The following is a 17,692-nucleotide window of genomic DNA, read 5'->3' on the forward strand; positions in this document are numbered from 1 at the left end:
ACACTTAACTGAGCTACATCCCCAGCCTCTGCCCCCCCCTACCCCCCCTCCTTTTTTTTTGTTTTTTTAAAGACAGAATCCTGCCTTGGCCTCCCTAATTGCTGAGATTACAAGCATGGACCACTGTGCCCAGCTAGAACAATTTCTGTTTTTTGGGGGGGATTCGGGGGCACAGAGAGACAGGGTCTCACTGAGTTGCTTAGCACTTCACCGTTGCTGAGGCTGGCTTTGAACTCTCGATCCTTCTCCTGCTGAGCTGTTGGGATTATAGGCCTGTGCCACTAGACCCAGCCAGCAGTTCCTATTTAACAATGAAATTGGTTTAAAGCACCTACTAGAACTGGGAGCAGAGGCACACAGTTGTAATCCAAGCCACTGGGGAGGCTGAGGGCAGGAAGATCACAAGTTCCAGGCCAGCCTTAGCAATTTGGTGAGATCATAAGCAGCAAGGTGAAAACCTATTTCAAAATAAAAAGGGCTGGGGATATAGCTCAGTGGAAAATCCCCCTTCAGTCTGATCCCCAGCACCAGAGTAAATAAATAAAACACCTATTAAATTGTGAATTCCCTAAGAGTAAGGACATTGTTTCTCTATTTGCTTCTGTCACTCTCAAGCATAGTCCATAATAGATCCTCACAAGTATTCGTAAATGTTTGTTCGGTTTACAGAACCTTTTTAATGTGTGTATATATGTTTTTCCTTCTCTCTCTCTCTCTTTTGCCCACCCTCCCAACTGTAGCCCCAGAGCATGGAACCACAGGTTACTCTAAGTGTGACTTTTAAAAATGAAACTCAGAGCTTTCTGGTTTCGGATCCAGAAAATACAACTTGGGCTGATGTTGAAGCTATGGTGAGTATTGTTTTATTTTGCTTCTCAGTAATTTAAGCATAGATTTTTTTTTCCAAAGTAGCTATTTTTAGCAGTGTTATTTCGTGGCTGTTAAATCTGTCATATTTACCATTTCTGGGCCTTTTGGAAAATTGTGTTTGACAGGGATTTAGTATTTATGTAGAAGATGTGCCCTGATAAAGGGAATGAACAACTAAGTTGCTTTTGAAGAGTTTACAAAGGGAAGGTAAAATTACTTTTATTTACATGAGATAGGAGTTAGAAATATTCAGAAACAGTCTGAAGAATTAGTCCTACCCAACCAGGCCTCAGAGGAATGTCTGTTGCCTGAGAGCAGATATGTCACTGTTGTTTGTCCACTACTAAGGATATAACTTGTATTTTGCAAGAGCCTGATTGTTTTTATTGCCAGGTCAGAGGTTGAATATCTGAAGTTGGCCTGAAAAAACTCCCACAAATGCTTAGACAACAGTTTAACTGTTCCTTTTTTTTTGCTAGTGCTTTTCCTTGTCTTTGGATGCCCTTTGTACTCTTCTGATTTTGTTGGGTTTGCAGTGGTGAATGTTTCATACATGCCTTTATTTATCTAATGAAACCTTGGTGTTAAAAGCCTACCCTTGTATCCTGGGCTCAGTGGGGCACACCTATAGTCCCAGCTACTCAGGGGCTAAGGCAAGAGGAGCACCAGTTTGAGGCCAGCCTGTGCAACTTAGTGAGACCCTGTCAAAATAAACACTAAAAAGTGCTCTGGGTTTTGTTTTTGGTTTTTGTTTTCTTTCTGTTCTGATGCATTTATATCTTATTGCTTTAATTTGCATTGTTTTGACTATTGGTAAAATCAAACATTTATTATGTATTATTTTTATTTCCTGAATTTTCAGAATAAATTTGGCCATTTTTACATGGTTTTTGTTTTGTTTTGTTTTGTTTTATAGTGCCAGGAATTGAACTCAGAACCACATGCATACTAAGAAAGTGTTGAGCCACTGAGCTGCATCCCCAGCCCTTTTCTTTAGTATTATTTTAAGACAGGGTCCTCCTGAGATGCCCAGGCTGGCCTTGAATGTGGGATCCTCTTGCCTCCGCCTCCTGAGAGTAGCTAGGATTATAGGGATGCACCATGGTGGCTCGCTTGGGTTGTTAATCTTATTAGTTATAGTTTTGCTGATGCTTTCTATGTGTTATGGATATTAAGCTTTTGTCTATAATCAGTTGCGAATATTTTTCCCAGTCTCTTGTTTGGCTTTTGACTTGTAGTATTTTTTCACCATATAAAATGTTTAATTTTTGCAGAGTATGGTAGCACACACCTATAAGCCCAGCAACTCAGGATGCTAAGGCAGGAAAAATCACAAATTCAAGGCCAGACTCAACAAGTTAGTGAGACTCAGTCTCAAAACAACAAAAAAGGGATAGGGATGTAGCTCAGTGCTAGAATATCCCTGGGTTCAATCATCAGTAACTTTTTTTTTTTTTTTTTAGTTTAAAATGTTTAATTATATATAGTGAAATGTGCCCACCCTTTCCTTTATGACTTCAGGGTTTCTGTTACAAACTGCCTTTTTGATGTCTGGATCATATAGCAAATGTTTTTCATTTGCAGGTGAAAGTTTCATTTGACCTGAACACTATTCAAATAAAATACCTAGATGAAGAAAATGAAAAGGTAAATTATATTATCGCTCTATTACTAGATACTCAAAATAGGGATCTTATTTCTCCATTATGAAATGGGGCTTGAAAAGTCAGGAATAGTGTTTATCTCATTTATACAGTGGTTTAAATATATTTGATAATTGCATGTTCTAAGAAGATTTGTGGCACCTCCGATGGAGTTGAAAAATAGGGAAACAACATTGAAGAAGAATATCTGAGAAATTACTTTACAATTATGTAGCAATCTTAAGTTTAAGTAACTTTCCCAAAGGCACAAAAGCTTGGAAGTAGTGGAGTAGGGGTTCAGTTCATATCCTCGGGCTTCAGAGCTCATATATTATTATATGAATTCATATATTATGCTGCCTTTTGATGTACCTGAAATAAAGAAAGGCACAGTAATTAAGAAATAAAATTCCTTAATTATTATTCATGAATAGAAGTGGTACTGGGAAATCTGAACCCCCAACCTGAGATTTTTGTGTCTAGCCTGTTCCTAGTAATAGAAATACTCAATTGAAGTCAGGTGATGCACTTCTGTAATTCCAGCAGCTGGGGAGGCTGAGGCAGGAGGATCTAGAGTTCAAAGCCAGCCTTGGTAAAATCGAGGCACGAAGCAACTCAGTGAGATGCTGTCTCTAAATAAAATAGGGCTGGGGATGTGGCTCAGTGGTCGAGTACTCCTGATTTCAATCCCCAGTATCACCTCCCCACCGTGCCCCCATGAAAAGAAATACTCAACTGGTGACATGTGAAATCATTGTTGCTTTTTCCTTTTTACAGGTATCCATTAACAGTCAAGGTGAGTCCCTGAGAGGATATATTCAGTCTTACTTAAATGCCATAATCTGTTCATTGAAGCAATGAGATGATTCCACTTACACTCGGTCTTGCTGTAATATTCATTTTAGAATAAAATTTGGTATACTATAAATTGACATTGATCTCAGTCTCCATGGGCATTAGTTACATGAGGTTTTGTGTTTTTTTGTTTTTTGCAGTGATGGGGGTCAAACCCAGGGTGTCATGAATACTAGGCAAGCACTCTACCTCCCCAGCCCTGGGTTTTTATTGTGTTTCTTTTTCTTTTTCTTTTTTTTTTTATAAGATTAGTGCCTTTGAATAGCTTTAATGCAAAGTTCTCTTGTATTTAAGATGCTAATATCCAGGCATGGTGGTGCATAACTATAATCCCAGCTACTCAGGAGGCTGAGGCAGGAGGAGCACAAGTTTGAGGCCAGCCTGGGTAACTTGGTGAGAACCTAACTCAAAATAAAAATAAAAAGGACTGGGGACGTAGATCAGTATTAGACACCCCTGGATATTCCGAGCACTGTCCCCTCCAGTTTTTTTTTTTTTTTTTTTTAATAAAAAAATAGTAAGCTAAGATTTCTTAAAATTCTTAAAATTTATTAAAATTGCCTGTACTTTTTAAAAAAATATATATTTATTTTTTTAGTTGTAGTTGGACACAATACCTTTATTTTATGTTTATTTATTTTTTAATATTTATTTTTTAGGTATAGATGGACACAACACAATACCTTTATTTTTATGTAGTGCTGAGGATCAAACCTGGGCCCCACCCATGCTAGACAGGCGCTCTACCGCTGAGCCACAACCCCAGCCCCTGCCTGTACTTTTTTAAAAAATAAATTTTCTTGTGTATAAAATAATAGCATGATGTTATGAGATACATTTGCATAGTAAATCATTATTATAACAAAAAAAATTAACATTTATTCTCACATAGTTACCTATCCTTCTACCCCTCCTCTGCCACTCCATGGTAAGAGCAGCTGTAATCTATGCCTTTAGCAAAAATCCTTAATACAGTACACTATTATTAACTATAGTCCTCATACTGTAATTAGATCTTCAGAATTGACTGTATTGAATTTCACTGTGTATTTTTTTTGTCCTTGTAGGAGAATATGAAGAAGCACTTAAGGTAATCGTTATTTAATCTGTTTGCAAATAATTTTAAACAGATTTATTGACAAAAATTTGAAATTGAATTTCATTGAAAACTAGTAAGTAAAAACACAGTGAAACAGATTTTTAGGGAGATTCTGATGGGAAAGGCATATCTCAGCAAAAGGCAACTCCAAAAACAAGTTTCTTCTGTTATTGTCTCATCTCATTGCTGGTCCTGGTGCCATTATCCTGTCATTTAAACATGCAAAGAAGCTGGGTATAGTGTCATGCACATATAGTCCTAGCTACTCATGAGGCTGAGGCAGGAAGACCATGTGAACCCAGGAGTTGGGGGCCACCTTGGACAACATAGGAGACCTTGTTTTTTGTTTTGTTTTGTTTTTTAAATCAGGTATACAGTCCCATGATTTTTGTTTCTTTTTTTGTGGTTATAGGGGTTGAACCCTGGACCTTGCACATGCTAGGCAAGTGATCTACTCCTGAGCTACACTTCCAGAACAACATGTTTTGATACATGTGTATATTGTGAAATTATTACCACAGTCAAGCTAAGAAACATATCCATCACCTCATATAGTTATCCATGAAGTGCTTTTTTTAAATGAAATCTTTTAAGTGTAAGGTAGAAAAACAGATAAAAGAACAGTTAGCACCCGGACTTAATGGTATACCTCTATAATCCCAAGGAGGATTCAGGAGGCTGAGACAGAAAGATCCCAAGTTCAAGGACAGTCTTGAACTGTCTCAGAATAAAAACAAAAAGTGCTAGGGATATAGCTCAGATATAGAGCACTTGCCTAGCATATGCAAAGCCCTGGGTTCCAATCCCTAGTACCTTGACCCCCTGCCATATCCAAAAAAATATAATAATAAAGAACAGTTATTGGTGACAGTGAGAGAGAATTAGAACCCCATTGACTTGGCCCCTAAACTTGTAAAGATATGACCACTTAAGCTTATTTTCCAAAATATGTTAGAAAAGTAAATGATTCATTGTAGGATATGGTTTTAAGTTCCTCCAGTTTTGTTAGTCTAGGATTGACTTTTTTGAGATCGTAGAGATTAAAATTCAAAGATGGAGTATTTCATAAAAACCAATTGAGCCAGGCATGGTGGTGCATGCCTGTAATCCCAGCAGCTTGGGAGGCTGAGACAGGCGAATCAAGAGTTCAAAGCCAGCCTCAGCAACTTAGTGAGGTCCTTAGCAACTCAGTGAGACCCTATTTCTAAATAAAATGCAAAATAGGGCAAGGGATGTAGCTCAGTGGTCAAGTGCCCTTGAGTTCAATACCTGCTACCAAAAAAAAAAAAATTGAAAGCCTCAGTACCACATACTTAAGTTTCCTTACTAAGGAAAGTTAATGCAGAAGGATTGCAAACTCAAGGCCAACCTGGCAACTTAATGAGACCCTGTGTAAAAATAAAAAATGAAAAGGTCTGGGGATAATGTAGCTCAGGGGCAAAGTGCCCCTGGTTCAATCCCTAGTACAAAAAGAAAAAAAAAAAACAGGTAATAATTCAGTTAATGAAAAAATCTCACCAAGTCGCTTCACTAAAAACTTTCTGTTTAGGTTTAACAGCAAAACTACTCATAGATAATAATCTTGGCAAGGAAATAGAAGGGATAGTAATGGATAAATTGGGTATCCCTTATCCAAAAATTAAGTGTTGGAATTTTCTTTCTTTTTTTTTGGGGGGGGGTATATATGCATATACATAATCAGATATCTTGGGGGGACCCAAGTCTAAACTTGAATTGAATTATATGTCACATAGACCTTATACACAGCCTGATAATTTTTTACAATATTCCTAGTATTCTAGCATTTTGACTGCAACTCATATGAGATCAGATTAACATTTCCCACTTGTGGCATCATGCCAGTATGCATAAAATTTTGAATTTATTTCATATTTTTACGTTAGGGATGCTCAACCTGTATATTTATTTAACAATGCAAACAAAAGTTTCCAAATTCTCTAATTTACCATACTATTCATGTGTTTTGAAATTTCCTTTGGGAAAAAGAAAATCACACAATGTGTTTTTATTTCATAACATATGCTCTCAGATGGCAGTTAAGCAGGGAAACCAACTGCAGATGCAAGTACATGAAGGGCACCATGTTGTTGATGAAACCCCACTCCCAGTTGTAGCAGAAAAACGAGTAGCTGCCAGGACAGGGAAGAAGCCACTTGCACATTATTCTTCACTGGTGAGAGTCTTGGGATCAGACATGAAGACCCCAGAGGAACCTGCAGCCCAGGTATGAAGAGATGGACCTGTCTGTCAAATTCTCTCACCTTACATCTCATTTTCTTTTCTATAAGATTTGAGTATTCATCAAATATGTGGGAGTTGGCCAGGCATGGTGACACATCCCTGTATTCCCAGAAACTCAAGAGGCTGAGGCAGGAGGATTGCAAGTTCAAGACCAACTTCAGCAACTTAGCAAGACCTTGTCTCAAAATGTAAAGAAAAGGGGTGGGGATATGACTTAGTGGTTAATGACTCTGGGTTCAAGCCCCAGTACCAAAAAGAAAAGTTATTGGGACCATCTGTCTGACTTTTTGAAACTTCTTGGTTTGTTTCTGGAGAAGGGAGAGCAGAGTAGGATAGAGGCTTTATTTTCCTTTTGTATTCCTTTACACCGTGATTATTTAAAACCTTATGCTGTATAGTTTGACAAATTCAAAATAATACATTTCAGGGCAATTAATTTAAATAGAAAAAGTAAACTTCAAGATCTTGAATTGTGTTTTCATACAGCCATTTCCACTTACCCCATGTGACAAAGACCAACCTCAAGACAAGCCTCCAGACTGGTTCACAAGCTACTTGGAGACAGTGAGTGTTCTCTCTGGATTAGGTTTTAGCAGCATTGTTGGCCCAGGTGGAATATGGAAAATAAAAAGCTGAACCCAGGGCTGGGGATGTGGCTCAAGCGGTAGCGCGCTCGCCTGGCATGCGTGCGGCCCGAGTTCGATTCTCAGCACCACATACAAACAAAGATGTTGTGTTCGTGATAACTAAAAAATAAATATCAAAAATTCTCTCTCTCTAAAGAAAAAAAAAAAAAAAACCTTTATTAAAAAAAAAAAAAGCTGAACCCAGATAGCTGCTGCCTCTGGTGCAAGTGAATCTTGAAGAGTGGTAGCTAGTGATTTCCAAACTTGGTAGATCTAGTCAAGAATATACTAGTCTTTGGCCACATGTGGTGGTGCACACTTGTCATCCCAGCTACCTGGGAGGCTGAGGCAGGAGGACCATAAATATGAGGCCAACAAGGGCAACTTAAATCCTGTCACAAAGAAAAATAAAAAGGGCTGGGGCAGGGCATGATGGCTTACACCTGTAAACCCAGCGACTCAGGAGGCTGAGGCAGGAGGATTGCAAGTTCTAAGCCAGGCTCAGCAACTTAGGGAGCACCTAAACAACTTAATGAGACCTTGTCTCAAAATAAATTAAAAAAAAAAAAAGGCTGTGGGGGGTGGGCTGGGGTTGTGGCTCAGCAGTAGAGCGCTCGCCTAGTGAGCAACAAATCAAAAGGATTTGTTGTTTTCTTTGAACTAGGAATGGACCTTTTGTTACATTTCTGTTTATTTCATTCTTTAGGTATTAGTTGTTTATTATGTTCTTATGTTATACCAGAGATAGTGAGGTTTCAGATTTGTTGATATTGTTACAGCTTTTTGCAATATTGGAACTGAGTTGTCTCCATCTTCTGTTCTGTGTTCTAGTTCAGAGAGCAAGTGGTTAAAGAAACAGTTGAGAAGCTTGAACAGAAATTACATGAGAAGCTTGTTCTCCAAAACCCACCTTTGGGTTCTTGTCCCTCAGAAGTCTCAGTGCCTATTTCAGAGGAAACACTATTTCTGCCAGAAAACCAGTTCAGCTGGCATATTGCTTGCAGCAACTGCCAAAGGAGGATCATTGGTGTGCGCTACCAGTGTAGGTAAGCAGTTGCCTGAGAATAGCTAGGATTGATGGGCTTTAAAGCAGTAACTTCCTAGCATTCTCGGTTGGTAAAAGAAAATTGGGTGTGTCTGAACATTAGATGTTGTAGCTCTAGAAGGGAAGCACACATGTGCTTTGTGGGTTGAGGGATGACTATTCAGATTGCTGTGTTCAGATATGCATTTGGATTAACAGAGCCAGGCAAAGTCATGTTCCCCAAAACAAAATTAGATAACTAAGGATAGTTCCCCTCTTGTTCCAAATGCTTTCATATCTTGCTTCCTCACTTAGATTGTCCCACAGAAATGGATGCAGGTTAAATGTTATTATCCTCATTTTATTTATGAGGAACATTAAGACTCGGTATGGTGAGGGGCCTGGTCAGATTACCACCAAGATGGTATTGGAGCAAATATAGAAGTCTTATCTTCACCTCCCTACCTTGGTACCTGCTATGCCATTCTGTACTCTGCCATTCTTTTCCTCAAGCCTATGCCCATCCTACAACATCTGTGAAGATTGTGAAGCAGGACCATATGCCCATGACACTAACCATGTCCTGCTGAAATTACGGAGACCTGTTGTGAGTTCCTCTGAACCATTTCCTCAGTCAAAGTACTCTACTCCTCGTCTTCCTGCTGCTCTGGAACAAGTCAGGTAAAACCATATAGTTGGAGATCATTGTTCTCTGATTGGCTTCTTGGTTCTGGTAACACAAAATGCTAATGATAAAAAAATCTGGGGCTGCAGTTGTAGCTCATTGGTAGGATGCTTGCCTATCATGTCTGAGGCACTGAGTTTTGATCTTCAGCACCACATAAAAATAAATAAAGGTATAAAAAATACAATTACATTTAAAAAATAAAATAAAAAGATTCCTAAAACAAATTCTGAGCCAGGCGTGGTGGCAGACACCTGAAATCCTCAGAGACTGGGGATGCTGAGGCAGGAGGATCACAAGTTCAAAGCCAGCCTCAGCAATTTAGCAAGACCCTATCAGAAAATAAAAAATAAAAAGGGTTGGGGGTGTGGCTCAGTTTTTAAGCTTCTCTAGGTTCAATCCTGATTAAAAAAAAAAAAAAATCTGGTGAGCTGGACATGGTGACACAATCACTTGGGAGGCTAAATCAGGAGGATTAAGTTTGAGGCCAGCCTCAGCAATTTAGTGAGACCCTGTCTCAAAAAGAGCTGGGATGTGGGCTGGGGTTGTGGCTCAGCATTAGAGCACTTGCCTAGCATGTGCAGGGCTCTGGGTTCGCTCCTCAGCACCACATAAAAATGAATGAGTGGAATAAAAGTACTGTGTCCAATTACAACTAAAAAATTAAAAAAAAAAAAAAAAAGACTGGGATATAGCTCAATAGTAAAGTGCCCCTGGGTTCAATTACCAGTACTCAAAAAAACAAAAACAAAAAATATGGTGATAATATGTAATGTCATAGACTGTAGATAGTCTCCTTATTTCTACTCTTTTTGTTGATGTGCTATAATGAAGGCAATTATCCAAAGCTAATGAAGTGGCAATGATAACCGTACTAGAATTTAAGAAGCTAAATTAGAAGTTGACACTGATAAGGACTGGACTTGGCTCCACATTGCTTTGAGATTTGTTTGTGAGTGCATTTTTTGTTTTTTAAAGACATTTGTTTATTATCTCACAGGCTCCAGAAACAGGTTGATAAGAATTTTCTTAAAGCAGAAAAGCAGAGATTGCGAGCTGAGAAGAAACAGCGTAAAGCAGAGGTCAAGGAACTTAAAAAGCAGCTTAAACTTCACAGGAAGATTCATCTTTGGAATTCTATCCATGGACTGCAGAGCCCCAAGTCCTCTTTAGGCCGACCTGAGAGCTTGCTGCAGTCTAACACCCTAATGTAAGCCTAGGGCCATGGTGGGGGTCAAAAACTTCAGGTCCAGCTCTCTAAAACTGTAACTTAAGCTTTATTTATTTATTTTTATTCTTTCATGTTGGGGGTTTCTCTAGGTTGCCTAGGCTGGTCTTGAACTCCTGGGCTCAAGCAAACCTCCTGGCTCAGCCTCTCAAGTAACTGGGACTACAGACATGTGCCACTGTGCTTGGCTAGCCATCTTTTATCTTTATCCATTGGCAGCTCCTAATATGCACACCTTGAAACTTCCCATTCTTTGGACTGGGGATATAGCTCAATATTAGAGTATTTGCCTAGCATGTGCAAGGCCCTAGATTCAATTCCAGTATCTCAAAAAATAATAACTTCCATTCTCTGATCCTAGCTTTATTAATGGGTGGTTTAATGGTTATTTTTGACGTTTGCTTTATTGCCTTCTTCAGAAAGTTAGAAACTAGTAAGGCTCAGAACTGGGATGGTTGTGACCCCTTTTTGATGGAAGCAATCTAGATTTGAAGCGAAAGGGAAAAATGATTTAAGAGTTTTACACTCCAGTTGTTTTTATATGGACCCTTTTAATTTTCTTCCTCATGTTTTGATTTATGGTCTAGGAGCTGTAGCTTAGTGTGGAGTGCTTGCTTAGCATTCCTAGGCCTGGAATTTGATCCTCAGTACCAGCACCAAAAAAATAAGGACAGTTTTTTGGGGTTTTTATTGTCATTTTGTTTTTTTGGTACTGGGGATTGAATCCAGGGGTATGTTACTACTGAGCTATATCCCAAGTTCTTTTTATCTTTTATTTTTAGACAGAGTCTTGCTTATTTGCTGTTGGTCTCACTAAATTGCCCAGGTTGAACTTGAACTTGCAGTCCTCCTGCCTTAATCTCCCAAGTTGCTGGGATTGCAGATGTGTACCAGCATGCCCACAACACTTTTTATTATTATTATTTGGGGGAAGTTGGGAGTTACTGAAGATTTAACCCAGAGGCACTCTACTACTGAGCCACATCCCCAGCACCCCTCCGCTTTTTTTATATATATATTTAGTTGTAGATGGATACAATACCTTTATTTTATTTACTTATTTTCATGTGGTGCTGAGGATCAAACCCAGTGCCTCACACGGGCAAGGCAAGCGCTCTACCGCTAAGCCACAACCCCAGTCTCCCAGCCCTTTTTTTATTTTTCATTTTGAGACAGATCTAAGTTGCTGAGGCTGGCTTTGAACTCATGATCCTTCTAGCTCAGACTCCCGAGTCACTGGGATTATAGGCATATGCTACTGTGTGCCTGGCTCACATTTTAAGGCAAATGCATTAGTACGTCCTCAAGAGTCAGTCAGCTTCTAGAGTCAATGTGAGATATTCTTAAGCCATCACACCCAACAGCAAGTGACTAAGCATCTGAATTTGTCTTTAGGCTCCCCTTGCAACCTTGTGCCCCAGTTATGCCAACACTCAGTGCAGCATTTGTGGATGAGAATTTGCCTGATGGGACTCATCTTCAGCCAGGAACCAAGTTTATAAAACACTGGAGAATGAAAAATACAGGAAATGTAAAGTGGAGTGCAGACACAAAGGTATTTTTTCTCACAAAAAGTGAAGATGAGGTGATTTAAAATGCCATAGCTTTCACCTGACAAGCTTTCTTTCTCTGGTCACTGTTCTTTTCAGCTCAAGTTCATGTGGGGAAATTTGACTTTGGCTTCTACAGAAAAGAAGGATGTTTTGGTTCCCTGCCTAAAGGCAGGCCATGTGGGGGTTGTGTCTGTGGAGTTCATCGCCCCAACCTTGGAGGGAACATACACTTCCCATTGGCGTCTTTCTCACAAAGGCCAGCAGTTTGGGCCTCGAGTCTGGTGCAGTATCATAGTGGATCCTTTCCCCTCTGCAGAGAGCCCTGATAACATTGAAAGGGGCCTGATTGGTGCAAGCAAAGCTGATGATCTCACCTGCCAGCAAGAGGTGAGGATTGATAGACTTTGGTTCAGTATGCCAAGGTATTTTCTCAAGAATTAGGGCAGATGTGAGTAAGACTAAAATAACTTACTTATAGCTGGCTATTCTTCCAGAAATCATGAAAGGTTAGTGTGTTGGTCATCTTTCTGTCACTGTAACAAAATACCTGAGATAATTAACTTAAAAAGAGAAAGGTTGGGGGCTGGGGATATAGCTCAGTTGGTAGGATGCTTACTTGGTGTGCACAGGCCCTGGCTGTAGTCTCCAGCACAACAAAAAGAGCGGGTTTTTTTGGGGGGTGGGGGGCTGGTTTGGGAGGGGGGTAGCTAGTTTTTTGTTTTGATACTGGGAGTTGAATCCAGGGGTGCTTTATCGCTGAACTACATTCCCAGCCTTTTTTATTTTTTGAGACAGGGTGTTGTTAAGTTGCTGAGGCTGGCTTTGAACTTGCGATCCTCCTGCTTCAGCCTCCTGAGTTGCTGGGATTACAGGCGTGTGCCACTGTACCTGGCCCTTTGTACTATTTTAATTCTAAAATTATTAGATCTCATCATCAGTTTTAAATGTAGTTCGTGTGTGTGTGTGTGTGTGTGTGTGTGTTTGTTTCAGGGGAGAGGTATTATGAGCCTATTTTGTTGCGGGCCTAAATTTGTCCCCAATGGTTTGACTTTATAGGTTCTTCTGGCTAAAGAAGAAATTCCACTGGGTGAAGTGACTCAGCAGACAGAAGGGACAGGAACCTGCATTCTACAGAAGACAAAAAATGTTTCCAGCGAGAGAGAACTCTACATTCCATCTGTGGACCTTCTGACTGCACAGGTGGAAGATTCAGCACTTTGAGGGGCAAGGGACAAGAGAAACCACACTGGGGAAAGAGTTTTTAACCTTGTTGAAGAGAAGGTGGTATAGCCATAGGTGGTTCCCAGGCAAATGTAATTAATAGGAATGACCCAATGTACTAAGTTTCTGAACTTGAGTTTTTACTAATTGAATTAGGAATTCAGTCCTGTGCTTAACTGCAACTTTCCTTTAGTTGCCTCTTTGTTTTAGCCTGTCTGGTTTACCTTCATATCCACCGCATTTTTTCTGTTTCTTGACATTTGGTCGTGTGAACATCTAGTTCCCATTTAACTCTTTGTTTTCACTTGACTGATGGGAGGCATGAATTCAGTTGAATCCAGGATGGTCTGCAAATGAACTACAGATCTCATCAAAACAACACAGTCACTACAAGCTGCCTAACATGGCCTGTATTTTTTCTAGGACCTGCTGTCCTTTGAGCTATTGGATATAAACATTGTTCAGGAGTTGGAGAGAGTACCTCACAACACACCTGTGGGTAAGACTGTCACTCAGTTTATGGTGGTTATGTTATTATCAGGCACAAAGGTACTGTAGCCTATGCTGTGGTAGTTGCTGTTTTATTCTGAAGAAATAGATGGCAAGGATTTCTCCTACAATGTGATTTTAAAGCTGCACCCATGGGTCCATTTTCCTTCTTTCCTTCCCATTATCTATCAGAAGCAACATGAAAGTTTGTGCAGGGCTTCTCCACCATAGAGGGATCATTTTCTCTATTTTCCTGCCTTTTTTCCTTTATATTTCATGATTTTATATCTTGGCCATTGCCTTGCAGGCCAAGTAACTGTTTTATGATCCTTCCCAAATTGGTTGATCTGTCTGAGGTAGTTGCACACCTGTTGGTCTACAGGTGTTGAAGCATATCTGGTTTTATTTTAGCCCTGCAGGAGGTGTGAAACCTATGAACTGCTACTTCTGGACACTTGACTGTTTATGATGTGATGCTTTTTCTCAGTTGATGGTTCTCCTGTCTTCAATTCTCCAGATATGACTCCCTGCATGTCTCCTCTGCCACATGACAGTCCTTTAATAGAGAAGCCAGGCTTGGGGCAGATTCAGGAAGAAAGTGAAGGGGCGGGATTTAAAGCACTTCCTGGTAAGGGATTAAATATCTGTAATGCATTTGCAGCCTCCCTAATACCACATCCGTTTTTAACTCTTGTTTCTTACTAACCTTAACATATAAATGGGTGTCCAAGAGCATCTCACTTGTCTCCCTAGATGGCACAGAGAGCAGCTATTCCTTGACCTGGTCTTAGCGTGGATAACGAATAGTGAAAGTCCTCAAATCTTGAAACACCAAGTGCAGACAAGGTTTATGTCTCTTTCAGATTCCACAGTATCCACAAAGAGAAAAGCTGAGAACATTGCTTCAGTGGAGGAAGCAGAAGAAGACCTGAGTGGGACCCAGTTTGTGTGTGAGACTGTAATCCGATCCCTTACCTTGGATGCTGCCCCAGACCACAACCCACCTTGCAGACAGAAGTCCCTGCAAAGTGAGTTCTCCCTGCATTTTCACCAGCCAGCAGGGTGACACCTGAATTGTGATTGCCAGACCTGAATAGTTAGAAGTACTCTATCTACTTCATTGAGAGGCGAGGGAACATGATCTTTGTTAGAAACTGATGACATGTATTCTTTAGACTATGCATGCTGTCTGATTCTTCTCATTAAAGAATCAAGAGCAAAGGATTATGGGCACACACCCATAATCCCAGCTACTTGGGAGGCTTAGGCAGGAGGATCCCAAGTTTGAGGCCAGCCTGGGCAACATAGCAAGACTCTGTCTCAGAATAAATATTAAGACAGGATGTAGCTCAGTGGTAGAGCATTTGTATAGCATGTACAGAGTTGTAGGTTCAGTCTTCAGTATACCACCAAAAAGAGAGAGAGAGAAGAAGATGCCCTAACTTATTTCTGCACTTTCTCAGGGTCAGAATTACAGCTGCATTCCACAGAGGAACAGCAATCAGTTGTTTTGCCTGGATTCTGCAGAAAGGAGTCTTCCCGTAAGTTGACAGAGCTCTTCGGCACAGACCCCTGTTAGCATCTAAGTTGTCTGCTTTCTCCAAGAGCAATAGTCAGGAAAATAGTGAGGAGAAGAAGGAATACCAAACTAAGTTTTTTGTGGGTTTTTTTTTTGTGTGTGTGTGTGTGTGTGTATGGGGGGGTGCATACCGGCGATAGAACACAGGGGCCCTCAACCACAGAGCCACATATCCAGCCCTATTTTGTATTTTATTTAGAGACAGGGTCTCACTGAGTTGCTTAGAGCCTCACTTTTGCTGAGGCTGGCTTTGAACTCATGATCCTCCTGCCTCAGCCTCCAAAGCCCCTAGGATTACCAGGTGTGTGCCAACATACCCAGCTCCAAACTAAATTTCTTACCGTTAAATCCTGCTATAATAAATATCTCTGTAGTTGTGCACCGTGGTGGACACCTGTAATCCCAGCGCTTGGAAGGCTGAAACAGGAAGATCATGAGTTGAAAGCCAGCCTTAACAATGATAAGGTGCTAAGCAACTCAGTGAGATCCTGTCTCTAAATAAAATACAAAATAAGGCTGGAGATGTGGCTCAGCAGGCGAGTGCCCCTGAGTTCAATCCCCGGTACTTTAAATAAATAAATAAGTACTTTTGTAACAGAAAATTCTAGAGTCAAGTAGGTAGAGCCAATAGTATGTATTTTAAGAACTGTCCAAAAATTCAAATTCTGGTGCATAAAAATAATACAGAGCCATGTGGACTATAAGTTTGAGGCTAGCCTGGGCAACTTAGACTCAGTTTCAAGATTGAAAAGGTAGGTGCAGAGCACTAGGGATGTAGCCCAATGATAGTACATCCCTGGTTTAATCCCAAGTACCACCCAAAAAGGGGGGGCATCTAATTTGATCGGTACTCTTAAATATGATTTGTCTCACTTTTGTTTAAAGTATACACATATATGACAAATATTTATGTTTTTTTCAAACATGTGTAAATGTGTAACAAAAAGCCCTGGAAGGGCTTATCAAAATGCCCCGTCCTTTTTCCTCTTCATGTGATGGTGCCTCCTCTTTTTCAGATTTGTATCGTTGGGCTGAGGGTGTAGCTCAGTGGTAGAGTGCTTGCCTAACATGCGTGAGCCCTGGCTTCAATCCCCAGTTCTGCAAAAAAAAAAAAAAAAGATTCATATTGCTTGTCAGGAGCCTGGATGTTCTACCTGCCTTGTTTTTGTGAGCTTTGGTTCTTTGTTTTTGCATAGTCTTCAAATTTGGAGTAAAGCCTTGGTTCCAATAGCAGCCCTTCCCTTTGGTTCTTCCCTCTCCTCTGGCATTTATAATTCTAGCTCATGATTCACAAAGCTTTACCAAGTAAGAATAACACCAGAGGCTGCTTTTAGGATTCTACATTCAATTGATTACTTTCATCCTTTAGTGAAATTTGCGTTGCCTGAAGAAGGACCACTTGGAGATGAGCAGGAAGAGATTGTTATGGAGGAGGATGAAGAGGAGGAACTCAAAGATGAAGAGGAGGAACTCAAAGATGAAGTTCAGAGTCAGTCCTCTGCTTCCTCAGAGGATTATATCATTATCCTACCTGAGTGTTTTGATACCAGCCGCCCCCTAGGGGACTCCATGTATAGCTCTGCACTCTCACAGCCAGGCCTGGATCGAGGAGCTGAAGGCGAGTCTGGGGTTGAGGCTGGAAAGGAACCAGCAGAGGCTGGGGAGAGACTTCCTGGAGAGAAGAACCAGCCACAGGAGCACAGCATCAGTGACATCCTCACAACCTCACAGACTCTGGAAACAGTTCCCCTAATTCCAGAGGTGGTGGGCCTCCCACCACCACTTTCCAGGTACCATTCACACCCACCTCAGCTGGGGTGTTCTTCAGAGGTGAAATAGAGTGGGAAGAGACAACTTAATCTCAAAATATTTTTTTTCATCTGTTTGGGAAGAGACTATTTCCTGTAGTGAAGTCTGAATTTAGATGAATAAAAGTCATATTTTCCAGTACTTGTGGATTTGGGATTTAAAGAAATACTTGTTTTAGTCAACCTTAGATATCTGAATATAGCCTGTCTACTTATTTTTTGATTATTGAGAAACAGTTTTTAAACACAAACATCCCTGGACTTTCCCTTGTTCTGTTGATTCATGAGTAAAGGCAGCAAAAACTTATTTATATATTAACCCAAAGCATAATTAGGAAGCTAAATCCATTATGGAAAAAATACACTACAAAACCAGAAAGAAATTATTTAAATTTCTACTAGATCTGAATTATTGCTTGTTCCTAATAGTATAAAATGTTGGAGCCTTGAGTATAATTTACCATTTTCCGAGGAAGCTAGACATTTCCCTTTGTTTATATCACTTGAAGTAATGTGGAAGTAACCAGACTGAAGCCAATCTTTCTAACTTGATCGTGGTTCAGCAGAAAAGCCAGGAATAGAATGTAGCCCTTGTGACAGAATTGCTAAGTTCTCTGGATCAAAAATGTAAAGCCACTATGAAGAATTTGGCATTGCTGTGCTGTGTTTACTTTTCTCCACCATTACCATAGATGGTTTGATTTTGTTTTGTTTTGCATGAATAGATGTTTTTAACTTACTTGGAATATT

The 17,692-nt window shown here is 40.2% G+C and overlaps 1 protein-coding gene across 6 annotated transcripts in view; it reads left to right on the top strand.

Moving 5' to 3' along the window:
* Nbr1 (NBR1 autophagy cargo receptor) overlaps positions 1-17,692 on the top strand; it is a 28,305-nt gene that overhangs the window by 3,740 nt on the left and 6,873 nt on the right. For 4 of the 6 annotated variants that reach the window (XM_046446616.2, XM_046446614.2, XM_058579965.1 and 1 more), the window contains 17 exons: positions 741-851; positions 2,455-2,517; positions 3,291-3,309; positions 4,436-4,458; positions 6,518-6,712; positions 7,216-7,293; positions 8,187-8,401; positions 8,893-9,060; positions 10,065-10,274; positions 11,688-11,847; positions 11,942-12,232; positions 12,902-13,045; positions 13,490-13,565; positions 14,073-14,183; positions 14,419-14,583; positions 15,019-15,096; positions 16,504-16,924. In XM_046446616.2, the coding sequence (XP_046302572.1) occupies positions 750-851; positions 2,455-2,517; positions 3,291-3,309; positions 4,436-4,458; positions 6,518-6,712; positions 7,216-7,293; positions 8,187-8,401; positions 8,893-9,060; positions 10,065-10,274; positions 11,688-11,847; positions 11,942-12,232; positions 12,902-13,045; positions 13,490-13,565; positions 14,073-14,183; positions 14,419-14,583; positions 15,019-15,096; positions 16,504-16,924 (2,519 nt within the window). In that variant the 5' untranslated portion in view covers positions 741-749. The remainder of the gene's footprint in view (positions 1-740; positions 852-2,454; positions 2,518-3,290; positions 3,310-4,435; positions 4,459-6,517; positions 6,713-7,215; positions 7,294-8,186; positions 8,402-8,892; positions 9,061-10,064; positions 10,275-11,687; positions 11,848-11,941; positions 12,233-12,901; positions 13,046-13,489; positions 13,566-14,072; positions 14,184-14,418; positions 14,584-15,018; positions 15,097-16,503; positions 16,925-17,692) is intronic. The other 2 variants (XM_046446617.2, XM_046446618.2) reach the window with 2 other exon arrangements.

This window comes from Marmota monax, unplaced genomic scaffold (genome assembly GCF_021218885.2).
Source record: "Marmota monax isolate L192 unplaced genomic scaffold, Marmota_monax_Labrador192_F-V1.1 WCK01_AAM20220418_F8-fsc00346, whole genome shotgun sequence".
Lineage (NCBI taxonomy): Eukaryota > Metazoa > Chordata > Mammalia > Rodentia > Sciuridae > Marmota > Marmota monax.